The sequence below is a fragment of the Akebia trifoliata genome, chromosome 1 (genome assembly GCF_017979445.1).
Source record: "Akebia trifoliata isolate Shusen 1 chromosome 1, ASM1797944v1, whole genome shotgun sequence".
Classification (NCBI taxonomy): Eukaryota; Viridiplantae; Streptophyta; class Magnoliopsida; order Ranunculales; family Lardizabalaceae; genus Akebia; species Akebia trifoliata.
Window position 1 is genome coordinate 3,197,346 of NC_141375.1, and position 20,547 is coordinate 3,217,892.

The window sequence follows — 20,547 nt, forward strand, 5'->3', positions numbered from 1 at the left end:
GCTATTTTAACAAAAAGTGCTGAATTTAATTTTTTTCAGCAATAAGCACTAAAAAATAGCGCAAACAAACACTGCCTTAGTTGGAAGTTGAAGATAAGGGCACTTCAGTTATTAAATATTTGGTACAATTATTTGAAGGAACCTAACAAAGGGAGTGTTTATTTTTCTTAAATAGTCCCTAAGTTTCAGTTAGACCCTTAATAGGTGATTTAGTGAACTTTTCTCAGGATTGAATGCCAAACCATTCGACCTCATTGTTTTCATTATATATAAAAAAAAATAAAAAAAATGTGTACTTTTATCACCTCAATTGAGTTTTGGAACCCCATTCCTCCGCAAATGATTTAAAAAAGAAGAAGATATCATGTTCAAAGATATTTTAGAAATTTTGAAAATATATGTAAAAAACCAAAAAATAATATTTCTGTTATCTGAATTTTCAGTTGAAAATCTATCAAAAATGGTTCTTTAAGATTGAAATCATCATCGCAAGTTTTCAATCAATGTTTCCATGTATTTTAGTCGAAAAAACTCAAAAATTGAAAATGGGTGGATTTTACCAGTGCCAAGTTCACCAATAATAAGAGACCATTAAGAAATAAAAAGTATACTAAATGTCCTATCGGGCTACCGTGCAAAACTTAGTGACTACTTAGAAATAAATCCCTCCACCAGATCCTTTTAAGTAATTTTCCCTAAATGTTTAAAATTGGCTAGAGACTTGCGAACTTTCAACTTAACTATATTAACATTCAAGTCGCGCTTTTGAGTTTTAAAACTGATAGATACACCTTAACAACATAGTTCAAGAAGTTCATAAATGAGACGAGACATGAAATCCAGTTTTAAAACTATAAATCTGACCTCAGCTTCATGTCTCAAAGCACAAGAACCACATTTGAGCAAATATGATCATAAAGTGCAACCATTCTCATCCTGATATCGGGGTCTTAAAAACAAGTGAGGCAGACAGTAAATATAAATTAATTGGAGAAAAATTTAGACAAGAAAAAAGAACTTTTAAATTGATTCATACATATTGATGATATAAAATTGAGCATTTTTATGGATTGATTACTTATAATTCGGATAGGAAGAATCTAAATTCTCTTTAACATTTTTGTTTATAATTCTGACTGATTTAGGAGGTAGAAACGGTAGTTCGGTCTAGCCACAAATTTCTTTAACTCACCAAGTAAACAAAGCAATTTATCTGGCCACTTCGCAAAATAAACAAATCTAGAATAGTGGGGACAACAAGAATTAAATTCCAAAAACAAATGGTTACAATCAACCATCATTTGATTTGAATTTTGAAGATCAAGAAGAACCAGCAAGAGAAAGTCTCACACATTTTTTTTTTCTTTCTTTCTTTAGGAACAAGAATTTAACAAGTTGTTGCTGTCAAAACCCTAATATCAAAAATAAGAATTAAGCAGAAACAACAACAATAAGAACTTACATCACACTTAAATCTACAACAACAACAACAACAACCGAATAATAATCATAAATAAGGTTTATTATCTTCGCTTACATCTTAAGAGAGCTGAACTACTGCACCAATCCACTCCTACTTGTTCTTGCAGATAACAACAGAATAAGTGAAGGAAAATCGGGTATTTACAATAAAGGTGCATCATAATCATCACAAAATAACTTACTAAGCCGTTTGCCATAAGGCCAGCCAGCAGAGTAAACAAGAACACTGCAGTGGAGAAATAATATCAAATAACCTGACCTGAAAGGAAGGACTAGTAGAGGGTGCCACCATATCACGATGTCGAGAGACTGCTAAAGATTCGCTTTAGACTAGGGCACACCGAACGTATTCTTCCCATGCTCACAGAGTTCATCTATTTGGAGAACCAAAAATATAGAGAATTTAGATAAGTGGGAGGGAGGGAAATAAACAACACAAACTAAGTTTTTTTCTTTATTGTTACGTGCCGAATACTTGCAATAATTCTACAAAAAGAGAAGAGTCTCTCACCTTTGAACAGTAACGGATGTCGAGAGTTTCAAGTATGCTACAGTGTAATATAGCAGCTTCAACTGCATCTTCGGAGATACTGCATGACTATTGAACCCCCAGTGGTTGATGAACCCATCAAAGAAATTAAATTAGAATAAGACCATATAAATAAAATACAAGATTAACATCTATAAAACGAACTAAAAAGTAGAGGTGCAACTTGGTTCGGTTTAGGGCCAAATTGGAACCAACACTGAACCGAACCGCAATGCAAATAGAACCAAACCAACCAATGGGTTGCCAATATTCTATAAATTTGCTTGGAAGTAACATATTTTTAATATATATAAACATAAACTTTCATATAGTAAATCGTTAACCTATCTATAGAATGTCATTAACTAATCCATAAAAAAGATTATTAATCTATGTCCTAACTCCTAAAATAATTCATGGTAAATTAATATATATTTATTTATTACATGAGTTTCAGTTCTCAGTTTGGTTTGGTTCGGTTCTATACAAGCCTTGAACTGAGAACCGAACCGAATTGACCGGTTCACCATTTAATTAACGCAAAACTGAACCGCAACTTGTTCCAAATCAGTCCAAAGTTATTGGTTTGGTTCAGTTCTCAGTTTGAAACGGACCAAGTTGAACCCATACTACAAAGGATGACCACATTCTTGAGGGACACAGGCAGTTGACTTTATATGAACAGTCATCAATACAGATGACAGCCCATATAGTGAGTCAGGACCCACCATGCGTAGCGGATCTCTAAGGTAGGATCCACTGAATGGTGGATGCTGATCCCAACATGTCTCACCATAAAGACCCAAACTTTAGGTCTACCATGGAAACAAGCAAGAAAAAATATAACATTTCAAAATTAGATTTTACTTCCTTCAAGTTTGTAATGAAAGTAATATCAAGGACTTCAACTGAGTGGCAAAATGCATACCTGAAGGAAAAGGCTGGTCAATTTCGGACATTCGAGTTTTAGAATTTCCAAAGAGCAACAATTGCTAATTGAAGTTGAATCAAAAGAGTAAAAAGTTCAGTTAAAAAATATTACAAACAAAAAAACAAAATTTAGTACAAACCAACCAAATCACCAAGGAGAGATGAGGAAAGTACCTTAAATTGAGAAAGCTCAGATTAAGGCATGCGACATCAACTTCTTTCAGATTTGCAGACAAAGAAAGGTTTAGGGATGACAAATGGAAACAACGGACCACCACAGGAATAACAACTTTCTTGATGTTTGGGCACCCAACACAGTTAAGATTCTCCAGTAAACGATCGGGATACTCAATCGGCTCTTGGACATCTTCCAAGGAAGATAGATCAGATGAAAGTTGGCATACACTGGAACCAGCCCAATTAAGGTCATGCATGTTCACACAGCCATTCAAGCTCACATGAGTAAGATGGGTACAGCAAGCGAGAAGTTCTTCTATGGCAAACTGACAGAGACTTCCATATGATAGGTCTAACTCACGGAGGGCTGGGAGTGCACCCTCTTTATAAAGAGCTTCCAAAGAGGAATCTGTGAGATATTTGCATGCCTGCAATTTCAGTACCTGAAATAGGAAATTAAAAAAATACAAAGGAAAAAAAATGAGTACTAAATATTTCACAAAGTTAACTCATTTCAAGTACTTTTAATTGCTCTCTCCTGCACTCATCTAATTATTTAAAACATTTCGGTGAAATTATTCAGTAACATTCACAATTTTAAAAATGTGAGCAGTAGCCAATACCATAGTCACCATGTCAGAATATGGGTTTTAAATGGCAAGGGAAAACTTTTGGGGGGGGGGGGGGCAACATGAAAAAAGAATATATATAGGGTCACGTTCACCTTGGGAATAAGCATTTGAGGGTAACCCTTAGGGCACACGTTAAGAAAACCCTATATATAGATATATTTCAAGCCCAATCTAGACCACAAACATGAGGTTGAGTTGTCATTTGGACCAATGGGGCAGTCCACCGTGGCCCAAATGTGGACCTCGGTTCCTGCTTTACACGGTCCCTCGGTCCATGCAACCTTTACCCTATATATATATATATATATATATATATGGGTCACGTTATTACGACCCCCTTTTGGACCCCCTTTGCGACACACCTTTTTGTCTTATATGGGCAAAAATGTTTGGAATGGGCTGATTTTTTGTGAGGATGATCTCTATGGTGAGGGGATCATCCTGGCAAAAAATCATCCCATTCCAAAACTTCTAGACCGTCCGATTTTTGTTGAAAAATTATAGACCGTCCAATTTTTGTAAATCAATTTTGATGGGGTTAGAAGTTTTGGAATGGGATGATTTTTTGCCAGGATGATCCCCTCACCATAGAGATCATCCTCACAAAAAATCAGCCCATTCCAAACATTTTTGCCCATATAAGACAAAAAGGTGTGTCGCAAAGGGGGTCCAAAAGGGGGTCGTAATAACGTGACCCTATATATATATATATATATATATATATATATATATATATATATATAGGGAGAGGTTCCGCAGCCCCTTATGGTGCCACACATGGTGCCAAGCATTTTTTGTAAATCACTTTTGATGGGGTTACAAGTTTTGGAATAGGCTGATTTTTTGTGAGGATGATCTCTATGGTGAAGAGATCATCCTCACCAAAAATCAGCTCATTTTGAAACTTCTAACCCAAGTTTACAAGTTGAAGAACCGTGGACCATCCAATTTTTATAAATCACTTTTGATGGGGTTAGAAGTTTTGGAATAGACTGATTTTTGGTGAGGATGATCTCCTCATCATAGAGATCATCCTCACAAAAAATCAGCTCATTCCAAAGCTTGTAACCCATGTTTTGAAAAATGTGTGGCACCATAATGGGGCTGCTGAACCGCTCCCAAATATATATATATATATATATATATATAAGTTTTTAGTATATATTTTGAACAAAAATACACACTATTGATATCTATGCATGATAACATGCTACTACACATAATTATACATGTGATACTAAAAAAAGAAAAAAGTCAAAATCAATATAGTTTTTGAGCAAAGTAACACATTTGCAAAGGTCCACAAAAATTATAATAACCTGTATAAAATGTTAAAAAAGAGGATTTAAAATGTTAAAAAATGCATTTTTTACTTGTTTCAAAGATACAAAATGCAGTTTAAACACGACTTTTCCAAAAAAGCGTTGTTAAGACTATTGCCAACACTTGATTAAAATAGCAACTTAGCCTGCCACTGCGCAATACTAGAAGGACAACAGCTAAACAAGAAAACATGATTTCCACACTTGTGGATGACTAAAATTCAATGAAAAAAAAGACATAAATGGAGAAATACTAGACACATTGGTGGAGGCATAGTGATAAAATTCTTTGATATTTTGAATAAGTCGTGATTCTTTCAATCAACTATTTAATTCCGACTTATTCGCAAAGTTTTGAAAAACATATTTATAAATTTTGTTAATGTGATTTTTAAATTAATTTTAGTATTAAAAAAACTACATTTTTATAATAAGACATTTTGTAATTTTCTTAATATTACATTTAATATATGAATTATGCATTTGCATATTGTTCATAATAAATAATATATATTTTATTTTCTTCAATTTTCTCAATCTTTCCCCAACTTCGTAATTTTGCCAGTGCTTTCTGAATTTTTTACTGTTGTCAAATTATTCTGGAACCCCGACTTTGTCATTAAAATAGGATGGAGGTATGCATCTATGTGTGCTACAGCATTTGAGAATTACCTTTAACTGCAAACAGGATTCAAAAACTGGCTGCAAGTTAATCAAGAAAGTATAGGATAAATCAAGCAAAGTCAAATGCGCCAAGCAGCACAACGAAGAGAGACCATCAGGACCAACGGACGGGCATGACATCAATATTAGTGACCCAATGCGAGGGCATGAAGCAGTTGTTGCAGACAAGCAATCATCTCTAAGTTGGCTGTAAATGCACACAAAAAAAAAGGAGAGAGAGAGAGAGAGAGAGAAATCAGCTTAAGCTACCAAAAAAATAAGATCATAAAGGAAAACTTATGGAGGCGAGAATAACTCACCTGCAAAAAGAAGCATCTAGAGACATTAATGAGGGACAATGGATGGATGCTTCAGATAAAACACCGCATCCCTTCAACTCCAGCACCACCATATTTGGTGCTTCAATCTGGAGTGCATTTAATTTAGGGCATATCCCTAGATTAAGTGATTGGAGACCAACCTACAACAAACAGCTTTTCAGGTTAGTCAGTCATATCTAAAAACAAAGTTTCACATTAAAAAAAAAAGGTAAATGTTACAAATGGCACTTCAATTGGGTTTAAAAGAATCTAAAAAATGTATAGTTACATCCCACAGTAGTCACAATGGATTTTGGAATCCATGATGTAAGAACCCTTAGGAGAAACCATATGGTAGCTCCTAAGCTACCAAATCGAACCCATCAATTGAAAATTGGTTACATTGTCAAAACTTAGAAGAATATAATTTGGTGTGGGAACAAAATCATGGAAACAATTTTACTTACAGGGCAAAATGATGCTTTTTCAAGATGATCACAACCATCTAAATAAACTTGTTCAAGATATGGGCATGTGAGCTCAAGGGCAGTCATGGCACGGCAACCCACAAGAGAGAGAGTAACTAAAGAAGTGCTGCTCAATCCTACGGCCATCAGACTCTGTATAAAGTAAAATGGTATTTTGAGTGAATCATGAAACCACAACGACATCCATAACGAATAGGACATGGAAATAAAAATAAAAAACTAATCTGGGACTGTATAACCTGGACTTGCACAAATTACATTAACTTTCCAAAAGTAAGCACTACTAAATAGCAACTAAAAAAATTAAAAATAGAAACATACCGAACATATAACTGACCCCAGATTGACTTTACTATAAATGAATTTAAATCAACTTAAGAGGCAATATCATCTAAGATATAAAAATAAAACAACTAACCAAAACGGAGCTGCTGAATTCCATCTCATAAGTGCCACAATGGCTGGCTGTATGGGTTGAAAAATATATAGTGAGCATATTAAAGTGAGTAGTAGTTGAACCTTGTTGTGGACCTCTAGATGGACCAGAAACTTGTGCTGGTGATTTGTATGGTCCATGTTCGTCCTATACACCTATATTGGTCTAGGCTTAGTTATGGACTTACTTAAATGCCAATACCGCAAGTTTTGAGGCCTTTGGGTCTGATATTATAAATAGGTGTCCAACTAGTGAATGAAAAGGGCACAAGTGAATCCCTCCCATGACAAATCTTAGAAAAACCTTTTATATGGCCGGTGCTATTCAGCCGAAAATAACCTTGTAAGTAGAATTCTGTACTTTTTTATCAATAGAGTGTATGGGTATCTCGATTTCTAAACAAAATCAATCGAACCTGCAGCCAAAACCCTAGAATTGAAACCTAGGATCGGATAAAAGGTGTAATAACAAGCAATTTTTTTCTTAAATTTTGGTAAGAAATCAAAATTTATGAAGAAAAATGGGTCATTTGGGGGGAAAGTATGAAAGATAAAATCGAGAAAACCTGTGAGTTTCTCTGTAATTGAAGACAAGGGTATGAAAATCAAAGACTGAAAACGACTTGAATTGTTTAGAATCAAAGACCCGTAATCAGATGAACCCAGACTGGATTATGAGCGGTTTTGCAAAACCAATTTTTGTGTGATAAAGAAGGGTTTTTATTACAAGTACTACCGAGAATGAGAACGAAGGTTCACTGCTGAGATACATGATAAAGTTTAACAAGATCAGCTCAAATTGTCCACAGATCCATAGGCGTGGGCTTTAACAAAACACACACATTAATCTATGCAGAGATACATAGAATACTATAACCAAGGTATTGATATAGCAGGTTTTGCCAAGACTTTGTATATAGCTACTATGCCATATAATCCCACTCAGGAAAGAGGACAAGTGGGCTGCCAGGGATGAACTAAATCATCTGTGCATGTTTAGCCTTGGGTTCTTTAATTTATTTACTTTTGGGCTAATACATAGGAAACTAAATTGTTTGTCAATTAGAATTAGAAAGTTTTTCGTCTTGCTTTTACTCTTTAAGTAGAATTAGAAAGTTCCTGGAGGCACTTCTTTTATTCCTTTTCTTTTCTAAATTTATTAGGTTTAGTAAGAAAAGATTTTTTCAATTGTTTTCATAGTGAAAACAAGAAGCTTAGAAGAAAAATTGCCAAGAAAGGTGGAGAAGGCGGGTATTGAACCCACATCTATGATATTAGACTCACAGACCATACCAACTTACCAAGCGGCCAACTTGGTTAGAATTAGGGAACTACTTTTAAAGTTCATTTAGATTAGGTGTATGAGTATGACTAGTGATAAAAGCAATATCAATCTTTTAAAATTACCAAGCAAGGTGATAAACCAGCTCTCTGGTTTCTTTTTGATGAGTAATATGTAGATTGTAGAGTAAATTAAAATTTAAAAATTCTCAAATGTCATGTATAAAGTAATTTTGGGTCAACTACACATTACCTTTGTCTGTCATAACCATTCTATCCAAGATCATATACTCTATAACATGAGTGTCAAGAAATATGGTATTAAACATAATAAAACGATAATCCATACGAACACAGGAAATAATTCACAAACCTCACAATTGTCGAGAACCAGTGATCTAAGTGTTGGGCAACCACCCCCGTCACTGAAAACTTCACAAATAGAATCCGTCAAGGATTCACATTCAGTAAGGTCAACTTCTTGCAAAGACTGGCATTGCAATGCCAAACTAGTCAAACTTTCCTGCTTTGGCAATACTAATTTCTGCATGAACAACAAACGACTCCTTCAGAGTTCCAATTCTTTAAAGTAATAAATACGAAAAGAACAAGAAAGACAATTATTCTAATGAAAGCAGACCTGAAGTGAATGTGATGTAATGTTGATACGATGGAGTGCAGGGCAATTAGAAACTGTTATAGATGAAAGCACAGGGCTTCGTAAATTTAGATCAACAAATCTGCACAAAAGAAAGAAATGGGATGTTTGGGAACAGTACATTCAAGAATAAAACTATAATGAGTGAGAAAACGGAATTGAGTGAGCATACTTGCGGCAATGTACAAGTCTGATATTCTGCAAGTGTGGTAGATCTAAGGAGACTGATGTCAATAGGCTGCAATTATCAAGCTCCAAGACCTGCAATAAAATAAGAATTTCATTTTTAGTGAGCAAAATCTATGTTACCCGAAGGTACAGAAAAAATATCTAGGGAACACCAGTATCTGGGTCAAGAAGCAATTTCAAACCTCCAACATAAAGCTATGAGATATTGCTGCCATCGAAGCCGAAGTTATGCCCTCACAATTATCAAGCTTCAGTTCAGTCAACATTGGGAGTCTCACAGACTTTCAGAGAAGAGTACAATCGGGTCAGATGAAGATATATCAAACAGGTCATAAAAAAGGATTCCCCCCACCCAACCAACACACACACAACAAAAATAATAATAATAATAGGGTTGGGATCTGTAGACTCATGAAAGTGAATTCATATGTTTACACACAATCCCAACCGTGTAAATACAAAATCCAATTGTCAGAATTTATCTTCGAGATTTGTGTTACATTCTTGGGATAGTTTTTTTTCCTAACCCTTGGATTTCACATGTACAAGGTCAGGATTGTGAGTGAACATATGAGTTCCCTTTCCATGTCTGCCAATCCCGACCCATAATAATGGTAATAATAAAATAAGTAAAACCCTTGAAATCTGACCTCAAGAGAAATGTTCGGGCAGTAAGATGCATTGAGAACGTGAAGATTAGCACAAGTAAAGGCTATTTCACGAAGCGTTTCATCACTAACACATGAACAATTTGACATATCCAAAGATCTTAACAAAGGGCATGATGTTGCCGCCGAACGAATTCCAGCATCTGAGAGTTTGTGGCAGGAGCCTATATCCAATTCATGTAATTGAGGGCAATTAAGCATGGCATGTGCCATGTTAGTGCGCTTCAAGGACAAAATTTCAAGTTGAGGGCACCTGCATAGTATAATGGTTCAGAACAAAAGTTTGTATTGATGAGTTAGGTATCAAAAACTTTGACATATTTGATACCTGATAGATATACGGAGCACACGACACTTTATAATTTGAAGATGACGCAATCTATCATGGTACACAGGTATCTCTTGGTTGCCAGTACCAAGCATTGCATCAGTAACACGTACGCTTTTCAAAGAAGAACAATCTCCTAGGGCATGGAAAAAAGATTCCCCTAGTTGCCCTTTGCTTAAGATTAAAGTCTCGAGATTCCTGAAGACCAAACAGATACATAGAAACACTTAGAGAAACATAGAAGGGGTGAAGATATCTAGAACAGACCAATTCAAACAATCAATAAAAACCAATTACCTCAGAGAGGCTATTGCTTTCATAGCGAGCAAGTGAATTATGGGCCCACAAACATTCACTTCAGTGGCATTTGGATACCGGCGACACATATCCGCAACTGCAAATGAATAGGAATAGTAAGCATTTTACCCGTTTGGGTATCTACACAAAAAATATATAAAAGACATTTATGAGTGTTCTTCAAAAGTCTTAAAGGTGCAGTCACATTTTCAAACAAGTGCTGAGTGAGCTCCAAAATGCATAAGCGGTGTTCAAACAATTTCATTGTTATTAGAGGCATACAGATGCCAAGTGACTTCACTCTGAGGCTGACAGTAAATCCAATTTTGACAAGACATGACAAGTTCAACCCTTGGGTAACACAAAAGGTAGCCTGGTGGTTATCCTCATTGAAGGATTCAGATACATCATCATTATCATTTTATGCAAGAGTCGGGCTCCAGTGACTCATGAAAAAACACATGATCTCATCCGTGTAAACATGAAATCCAACAGTGGGGATTTATATGTATCCAGATATCACAAATCTCGAATTGAGGATAAAATATAACCATTGGATGTTATGTTTACACAGTTGGGATCATGAATTTTTTCCATGAGTCAACGGATCGCAACCCTTTATGTAATTCAACGAAATTAGAGTGTATGCATTTCTATTTTGGCATTCAATTAATTTCTCCAACTAACGCAAGTTAAAGTCTACCATTTAAACAAAGAGAAATAGGACTCACACTGTGTTTCAGAAATCTTCCGGTCTTCAAAATTCAAACACCTCCAGAAGTCTTCATGAGCACTAGCTGTTCGCCACTGTCTACAGACGCTAGCAGCTCGACAAAGATTGATGTGGTCCAAGAAAGAGAAAACCTGCAACAGCCGAGAAAATTAAGTCTAAAGTAACTCTTTGTTTATAAAAATTGGTAACAAAACTTCAGAAAAGACATAATCCTTAGAATACCATGTGCAATAAGTCATCTGTAAGATCCATTCTAACTTCTAAGTCTTCCATTGTGGAAGAACTAAACCTGTATCCATGATCATCTCCCCCACTGTTAGAGTCCATAGAGTTTCCACTACCACCGTTGTTTAAAGTCGAATTGAGATAAAGGACCATCTCATTTTCAGATGGAACAGAAGAACCCAAAGATATATTGTGGCCTCCATCAGCATGTGAGGGGGATATATCGGCAATTGAAGTTATTAAAGATCCATAACAACGTTCCCTGTAAAGAAAGAACGAAAACAGAATCACTTATTAATTTCACAAAAAAGGTCTTGGCTTTGAAAACACTAAACCCATATTCTGTAAATTTTCACAATAAAACAACATGATGATTCTTGGAGTCGACAGGGCGATAATTAAGCACGGTTTTGTGAGATAGAAGTATCAATTACGTGTGGAAATAGTCATTAATCAATGAAAAACAAATTAAGGACCCAAAAAAACAAAATCTTAGAATATTAAAAATAAAGCAAGAAAGTAAACTCCGAGCAAAATGTGATAAAATCATCTAATTGAAAACTCACTGAGAATTCGAGTGAACTTTAGCTCGTTTATGCTGAGAATCCCTATCGCAATTCCCTCTTTCCAAACCCAAAGAAGTATCTACATCCAAGCCCAACCCATCAATGTCGACAAGACCCTGACCACTAGGAGATGAGAACCGGTCAAAATTACGAGAACTCCCAATCGAAAAATCCAATATTGCAGAATTTTCCCTATCACTCTCATTCCCTCCATGATCCCACCGTGGATTATCGATCTTCGGAAGTAATTCTTGTTCAATTGAACCCTCCCCATTGAGAAATCGAACAAATGAGGTCTCAGATTTCTCATTTTCCATATCATTTTCTGAGAAATCCTCAGATTTACCTTCAATCCCAGACCTGAAAATCCCTTCTTTCATGCTTCCACCACTTTCTTCCTTCTCTTCTTCTTCTTTCCCAAAACCAAAACAACAACAAAACCACATACACTCAAAAAAGATCAAAACCTAAACCTGATTTACAAAACCAAAGGTGTGACCTTTACAAACCCTAGATCAAGATCCGATCTTTTTCCTCTCCAAAACCCTTTCTTACAACAGATTTCAACTTTCTCAAACCCCCACGACCAAATCCTCACCCCATTTGAACCAATTCATAGAAACCCTAAAAGAACATCTTTTTTCTTGCTGTTCGACAAATGCTTCGAATGTGATGAAGTAATCGAGACTCCCCTAGGGTTTCTACCTCAAACTGAATCTAGATTCGAGATACTAACGGATCTGATCTGGTCTTCTCTGCTTCGTCATATCTTCCTCTTGGAATCGATCGGCGCTGTAATAGAGTTTTGGAGAGAAAGAAATGAGAAATCTTACTTTATACCAGCAAATTTGGGGCAAACTTGTACGGACAAAAGATTAATGTTTGTAAGAAAAAAAAAACACATTTTTTTTGTTCTGGGGATTTAAATTATCAAAGTCTATATAATTTTGATACCAAAGTCTTCTCTATTGGTCTGATTCCTAGGATGGCCTTAGTTATTCTTGCATATGGACACGTGGCACATTAGTACACGTGGCAAATCTTTATACCCAGAAAAAAATTATATAAAATAAAACATATTCTGAAAAATATCTACAAATCTAACGGTTTTAAGTCAAATTTTTTGGGGTATAAAAATCTCTTTTGGGGATTCTACTTATTAATTCTGAAAATAAAGAGAGTTAAGAAATGAAGTTATCTCCACAAGAAATTATATTGATAATGAATTAGATTAAATTTAATTTAGGTGCTGTTAAGGGCCTAGCCTTAAATTATTCAAATCTATTTGTGCCAATTTATTGATTTTGCTCAATTTGAAATATATTTCTGCCCTAAAGTATAGAAATGAATAATTATATAAAGTTATTATTGTCACACCAACTTTTACTAGCACCACACAAATTATGTGCAATTCTTTATGCCGTGTTTGTCTGTCAAGAAAGTGTATCCAAGATACGGTGGAAAATATCCTATCCATATAAATTTTGTTTGTTTCACAAAAATAAAAAAAAAATGTTTTGCATAACCCATAGAGAGAATAGCGTAAACTAAAAAACTAGGAAAAAAAGAATCCCACCAAAACACCAGGATTCCTCTTTTCCACAATTAGTAAACTTTTTTTTAAACAAAAAAAAAAAAAAAAAAAATCTCAATTAACAACTTTATGTTTCTTTTGTGCTTCTATTTACTCCAACACCACAAGTCTTCTTCAACTCCCTTAAATCAGAATCTCATCTCACACAAAGGTAACATCTCTCTCTCTCTCTCTCTCTCTTGCAATAAATCAAAATGATAATTTAGAAATACTATTTTTGATTTTAGTAACTGTAAATCTACTTCTTTTTTATTTATATACAAAATTTCCAATTTTGTTATACCGAATGATTTTATGCTCTATATTATATTGCATCAAATACCCTATCATACTCTCACAATTGAAGGATCTTGCTTTGAAAACAAAATGTGCTTGGTTAAATAGAATAACAAATTTCGATGTTGATGAGCGGATGAAAACATCCAATCATGTTTGTCGACAGTCATATACAAAATACTAGTAATTGAAAAAAAAATTGTGAATAATAGAAAATGGTGTACAAATAAAATATAGAACACCAATAAAGTAAAAATACCAATAATTAAGGAAAAAAATATACATGTAAAGATCATACTCTCAATAACTAACTTCTGATACTATTTTGAATAAATGATTTCTACTAAGATGGATTTTGAAGCCATGTCATGGTATCCATACTTGTAGAGAAATAGATCCAAGAACATTAATAAAGAAGAAATTTAGTACCTTTCTGCCATTGGTGTTTTTAGTTCTAGTGGGCACATTTATTTTTCTCGTTTATTTTCTTCTTAATATTATTTTAATATTAAAAATGTACATTGAGACTTTTTTCCACAAAACTCCTATTGGTTTGAAATTTTTAGGTAGTACAGTAGACTTCATTGTAAACTTGATCAGTCGTATCGTTTTTATGACTTCAAAGAATCTAAGACCTCTACAATTCTGTATGTGAATAGGCTCTCTGTAATTAAAAGAAAGTAAATATAAAAAACACTTTCCTTATCTATTTAGTAAGATTTTAAAACTTATTAAGGAATGAATAATCTTATAAAAGATTGATTATGATGTATTGCTTTCCAAGTTTTTATATGTTTGCACATTTAATTGAATAGTAATATTTTTTAAGAGGACATTTTACTTTCTATTGAATTTAATTAGGGTGAGTCATTTTCAACAAATATTTACATTTCTTATTTCAAAATTTTCTGACTAGACAAACCAACATCACGATGATATTTAAATTTTATGATTATTGCAAGTCGTTGATATAATTTTTTTATTAGTTTTATTCTTATTCTTTAAAATAGAAAAATAGATAAATAGATAAATAGATAAAGAATCTTATAATAGCCAAATCCCCACCAATAATTAACAAGCAAGGACTAATTGGACACCACCAATGAATCGATGTTTAATAAATCTCATAGTAGATCAAGTACATGATGGAAAACTATTTGATGGTCAATTTAGTAAAAGTGTTTAAAAGAAGATAGTAAAAAAATTTAATACAAAATTTGGACCTTGTTATAATACGAAAATTTTTAAAAATCATAACAAGATTTTAAATAACTACAATGCTATAAAGAATTTACCCAATCAAAGTAGATTTTGGTGGGATAATGCAAAAGAAATGGTGACAACAGATGATAAAGTTTGAGGTGATTATATCAATGTGCATTTTTTATTTACTCAAATTATATAGAACTTTCATAAAAAATTTAACATTATATAGTACTTGATCTCTATTATATGTAGGCACACCCGAAGATGAGAACTTGAAAAACTAAGAGAATGGCTTGCTACAATGAGTTGTACATAATATTTGATTATAGTGGTGCTACTGGAAAGTACAATAGAGCACCCCAAGATATAGATATCAACAACGATGATGTAAAAGTATATAATGGTGAGGGTTTGGGATGTGAGTAATATTTAAATTAAATTCATGATAATGAAGACGTGATTAATAATATACAAAATACTATAATTTTGGATGAAGATATTGATCTATCAAATCAATGTAAAAAAAACGTCGATCAACAACACCATCAAGCTCCCATGCAACTAAGAAGTCACAAAAGAGTATTGGAGAGGGCATGGTAGATGTTATTAATAAGATGGTTGTTTATGTTACTTTTAAATAAGAAAGATGAAAATCAAAATTCTTCAACAAAAAGACAAGTAATTGCTACACTTGAAACTATGAGAAATATTGATCGAGTTATATTCTAAACTTTGGAGTTTTTAGAAGATAATAAAAAAAGCTAAGATTTTTATTGAGTTGAGAGTTAAGAGGTGAATGAAATGGTTGTTGTGAAAGTTCTATAAATCAATTGAATGCATGTGTTGCACAGAACACTTTTTGGTGATACATTTTATAATAGATTTATTACTATATGGATATGTATATCTATTGCATTATTTTTCTAATTTTTATTTTATTTTATTTACGTGTGACTACTCTTTTAAAAGTAAATAAATAATGTTTAATAACTCTTTTGATGAAAAATTAATGATTGATTATTTAATTGGATGTGATTTTTTATATTTGTAAATTAATATACTATGATTTTCTATTTATAATGTTATTTTTTATTTCCTACATATGAAGTTGGTGAAAAAAACCTTAAACTATTATGGACCTCTCTGATGATGAAGATATTGTAGTATCAGTTACAATTACTACTACAACTTTATATGGCATTTATTATCACAATTACATAGTCAAAACACCTTATCTTGATTCAAAATTTATTGGTGCAATGTATGTAAATAAAGTTTTTAATGGTTATGATATACGTTGCAAAGAAAATTTTCGCATGAAAAATATGTATTTTTAAAGATATGTGATATTCTAAAAATAAAAGACTTGTTCATCATACTAATAGGGTAAAGATAGAGGAACAACTAACGATGTTCATAGTTGGTTATAATCGACGATATTGAATAATTCAAGAGAGATTCCAACATTCTGGTGAAACGATAAGTCAACATGTTAATAATGTGTTGAATACAACTGTGACACTAGTTGAAAATTATTTTAAGCTTCAAAGGTCTAATACTCCTGAAGAGATTTTAAAATATTCGAGATTCTATGCATATTTTAAGGTGTGATTTTTTTTATTTATAAATTCTATATAATATTTATTATTATACATTTTTACAAAATTTTGATTATAGGATTGTGTTGGAGTAATATATAAAACACATATTCCAACATTGATTCTTATTAACAAACAAATTCATTATCGTAATAGAAAATTAATGATTATCCAAAATTTTGGTGGCATGCTCATTTGACTTACAATATCAATATGTTAATGTTGGTTGAGAAGGTTCTGCTATAGATTCAAGTGTATTAAATTTGACACTAATAAGGCCCACTAACAAATTTGATGTACCCGAAGGTATAATGCGTATTTTACTTTTATTTAAACTATTAGATTATACATATCACTAATATATTTTTGTGATATAGGTAAATATTGTCTTGTAGATGTCGATTATGCTAACATACTAGGGTTTATTGTTTCATATTGTGGCAATTGTTATCACTTGAAAATTTGTTACTCTTCGTCCTAAATTTTGTAAAGAAATCTTCAATCTTCGATACTGCGAAATGTTGTTGAACGTATTATTGGGATATTAAAAAGGTATTTTTCTATTTTGAAAATAACACCCCCATACACCCATTTGAAATATAAGTGAAAATAATTATAACTTATTGTATCCTACATAATAATATACGAAGGGATAAAAGCAAGGACTTATTTTTTGAAATGGAAGGGTTAAAAAAAACAACAAGAAATTGACCTAGAAACTCATCAAATTCAAACTCAATGTCCAGAAGTCCTTAGTAGAAGGAAGCAACGACAAAATATTAAGAACTTTAGAGGATCAATTGCAGAGGTAATATGTAGTGATTTAAAAAAAAAACATGATGATGAAATATTTTTTATTTTTAGTTAGAATATTATTTTTTATTTTACGATTTTACTTTGTGATACTTATTTTGATGTTAATATTTAATTTCAAATTTGGATTTGAAAATTTTAGTACACCAAAATAGAATCATACCAGTGTCAAACAAATAATATGAATACTAAACCCATATTAGGATTAGTTTCAGACAAACAATATGAAAGTAAATCTGACGTAGGATTTAGCACCATAGGATCAGAGAAAATCCAATTCAAGATATGTAAAACAATTTTTGTCGCGACCAAATAGGACTTGGTGATTTACATAGGAATTGGTGTGGCATTAGTAAAAATTGGTGTGGCAATAACATGTCTCATGATTATAATATGTGATAAATAAAATTATAACACAAGTAATCAAGTCCGGCTAAGCTACCCCATGTGTCTAAACCTCAGCTCAAAACATAAATCAAACATGATTATTAATGAGAGTTGCTATTGGTACCCCACTTTTACTTATTATACCCTAATTAAAAATAAATAAAATAATTATGTTAGGTTTCTATTTTTTAGGATTTAAGGTTTAGAATTATATATGAGCCTAATTATAATTGTAAACAACTACTGAAATTGTTTGAAGGAGTATTATAATATTTTTTAATGTTGAGATTATAATTTGAGCGAAACCTATGTAATATTTAAAAGTTGTTTTAATCTTTAATTAGGGTATGATAAATAATTTACCAAAATTGGGGTGTAATAAGTAAAATTTGGGATGCCAATAGAATCCCTCTTATTAATTGGCTAAGTAATGCTAGTTAGATTTGGTCCATGACAAGGTGGGGTATGCTCTTATTTTTATTATGATTTGTATTTATATATGTATTTTATTTATTTATTTTTTTGCTCAGTAGGGTCACATTATGATCATGTTGGGAGGCAATTGAACTGAAGAGTAAGTTTTGTACCTACCATGTTGATCGCATCACTAAAGAGCAACTCATTGTAGTACTAGAATAATAATATTGTCACTAATGATGAATAATGTATTGTAGGCAACTTATTGTGCAGTTGAATTGTCCAATATGATCTTTCAATACGACTTAATTTTGAAAGTAAGAAAAATGAATGCTGGTTTTAGGTTTCTCAATGGATCTAGTCGTATTCGAAATTTGATTTGTACTGATAAGAAAATTTAGATTTGGATTTCCATAAGTATACAATCCAATAAGTTGTTAGATCAATTTTAGACCAAGCAAGTCCTGATCCGATATGTGATCCAGATGTAATCCAAATGATATTGCAAAAAGGTTTGGAGATAATATTGAGATGTGATAAAACTCAATTCAATAAGGGTTCAATGCCATGCTTATCAAATCAATTTCAGATCCTAGATATATTAGATTAATCCCAAATTCACCAAGATTTGATTTGGATTCGACCATAACAACCCTAGTGGGTTTAACCAAATTCCTAAATGTATTTTTCTCTTCTCATTTGTGTTTGCCTTATAACATTTAGCATTGTTTAGATGTATGCCTCTTGGTTAATATTTAAGGGGTTCTGTTAAGTGTTAAAGTGATATAAATACACTTTAGAAATTAGAATCAAATGGTATTTTGATAAATATATATATATATATATATATATATATACATATATTTTAAGGGCATTTCCAGTACACAATCCAATTTCCAAAGTGTATTTATTGCACTTTAACGTGTGCCCTTAGGACACACGTTAACAAGACCCATACTTAAGATACCCCTATGTTGGCATATCCCTTGACCTTAGTCTTCTATAATAAGTAAATAAAAATTTATGTTCAACCTCTAAGGTAAAACTTTTTACTCTTATGTTAAACTTTAAGATTTATATTTCCTTCAACCTTAAGAATAAGAAAGAATTTTTTGAAAGTAAAAGACAGTGGATTTTTGGGTCGAAAAGAGAAGATTGTTTGGTTAGAGGTTGAAAGACAAAGGTATTGAGGGCATCCCCAATGTATAAAATAACTTTGGTTAGATTTCGTAAGATTGATCATCGAGGATTCTGTAAATCCTAGATTGATTTTTCTATGAGTAAAAAATCTTTACAAGCTAGACTAGCACATATTCATATTACAAAGATGGCCAAACTCCTAATACCAACTATCTTGAAGTATTTGTTGAGGACAATGAAGAAGTGAAGTTGTAACAAATTACATAGGGGATGCCAATTAGGGGTAGCAATCTCAACAAGACTCGCGAACACGACTCAAAAATGACACGAAGTTAGTAGGTTTGGGTTGTTGGAGTAGACCCAAATAAAAAGGGGATCGAATATGGTTTAAGATGTTTTGACATTAATCAAATTCGGATCAAATACAAGTTCATTCCACAAATTTGACTCAAATCTAAATGTTATGTTGATTTTTCTCCTTGGATTTGCCTACTCATATTTACAACATCTTTGAAACTTGAACCCTTCATTCATATTCTCTCAAACTAAAACCCTTCACATTCTCTATGATCTTATACAATGCATGTGCATCTTTCAAATACTCAAATCCTTCGTATTCTGTTTGAAGATTGAAGTGTTTCTCAACTCTCGCATCCTTTGATTAGGATTTTACAAACTTGATCTCGCTTCTTTTGATTGGAGTTTAACAACTTGATCTTAAATTTAGGGCATGTTTACAACTCCCACTACTTCTAAGTTCTAATTTCTAAAATTTGTTCTTGTGTTCCCTTTCAATCTCCTATCCCCAAATCAAGGAGGTTCCCCTATCTCTATAGGCATGGATTGAAGATTTTGACCCTAAATCAAAGTTTGAATATTTGAGTTTTGAGTATAAATGGTGTTAACATAAAGAAAGGTAAGGGGTTTCCAAAATAATATAGCTTTTGTTGAAATTTTTTTTGTTAAAAATATATAATAAAAAAATGAAATATCCAAATAATAGGATTTTTTTTCCATATAAGTAGAGATATATTTTCAAATCTCAAGGATTTAAAATAAGATTCTTGCAAAATCTATGCCATATATATGTATATATGAAGATCTATTGTACAAGTCAATCCCACACAAGTCAGAATGAGTAAATTTAGCCATACTTACATAATAAGATTTCAAAACAAGTAATTCAATTCGGT

The 20,547-nt window shown here is 32.6% G+C and overlaps 1 protein-coding gene across 1 annotated transcript; it reads right to left on the reverse strand.

The window, feature by feature from the left end:
- Positions 1 to 1,476: 1,476 nt before the first annotated feature.
- On the reverse strand, positions 1,477 to 12,821 carry SLOMO (F-box family protein). The gene is made up of 17 exons (XM_086434931.1): positions 11,924 to 12,821; positions 11,355 to 11,619; positions 11,131 to 11,263; positions 10,400 to 10,496; positions 10,103 to 10,300; positions 9,757 to 10,027; positions 9,289 to 9,387; positions 9,090 to 9,178; positions 8,900 to 8,999; positions 8,633 to 8,803; positions 6,523 to 6,675; positions 6,056 to 6,216; positions 5,745 to 5,943; positions 3,116 to 3,561; positions 2,940 to 3,003; positions 1,994 to 2,080; positions 1,477 to 1,856 (listed from the first exon to the last, which is right to left on the reverse strand). The coding sequence occupies exons 1-17, from the start codon at positions 12,367 to 12,369 to the stop codon at positions 1,776 to 1,778; spliced, it is 3,060 nt and encodes a 1,019-aa protein (XP_086291057.1). The 5' UTR covers positions 12,370 to 12,821; the 3' UTR covers positions 1,477 to 1,775.
- Positions 12,822 to 20,547: the final 7,726 nt, after the last annotated feature.

Bases quoted from the DNA above. Each gene is read 5' to 3' on its own strand.
- SLOMO (XM_086434931.1), bottom strand. From the start codon at position 12,369: ATGTGGTTTTGTTGTTGTTTTGGTTTTGGGAAAGAAGAAGAAGAGAAG. The intron at 8,804-8,899 runs GTCTGCTTTCAT...TTGTTCATGCAG, and splicing joins TTACATCACATTCACTTCAG to AAATTAGTATTGCCAAAGCA. The intron at 1,857-1,993 runs GTGAGAGACTCT...TTCTCCAAATAG, and splicing joins ACATCCGTTACTGTTCAAAG to ATGAACTCTGTGAGCATGGG.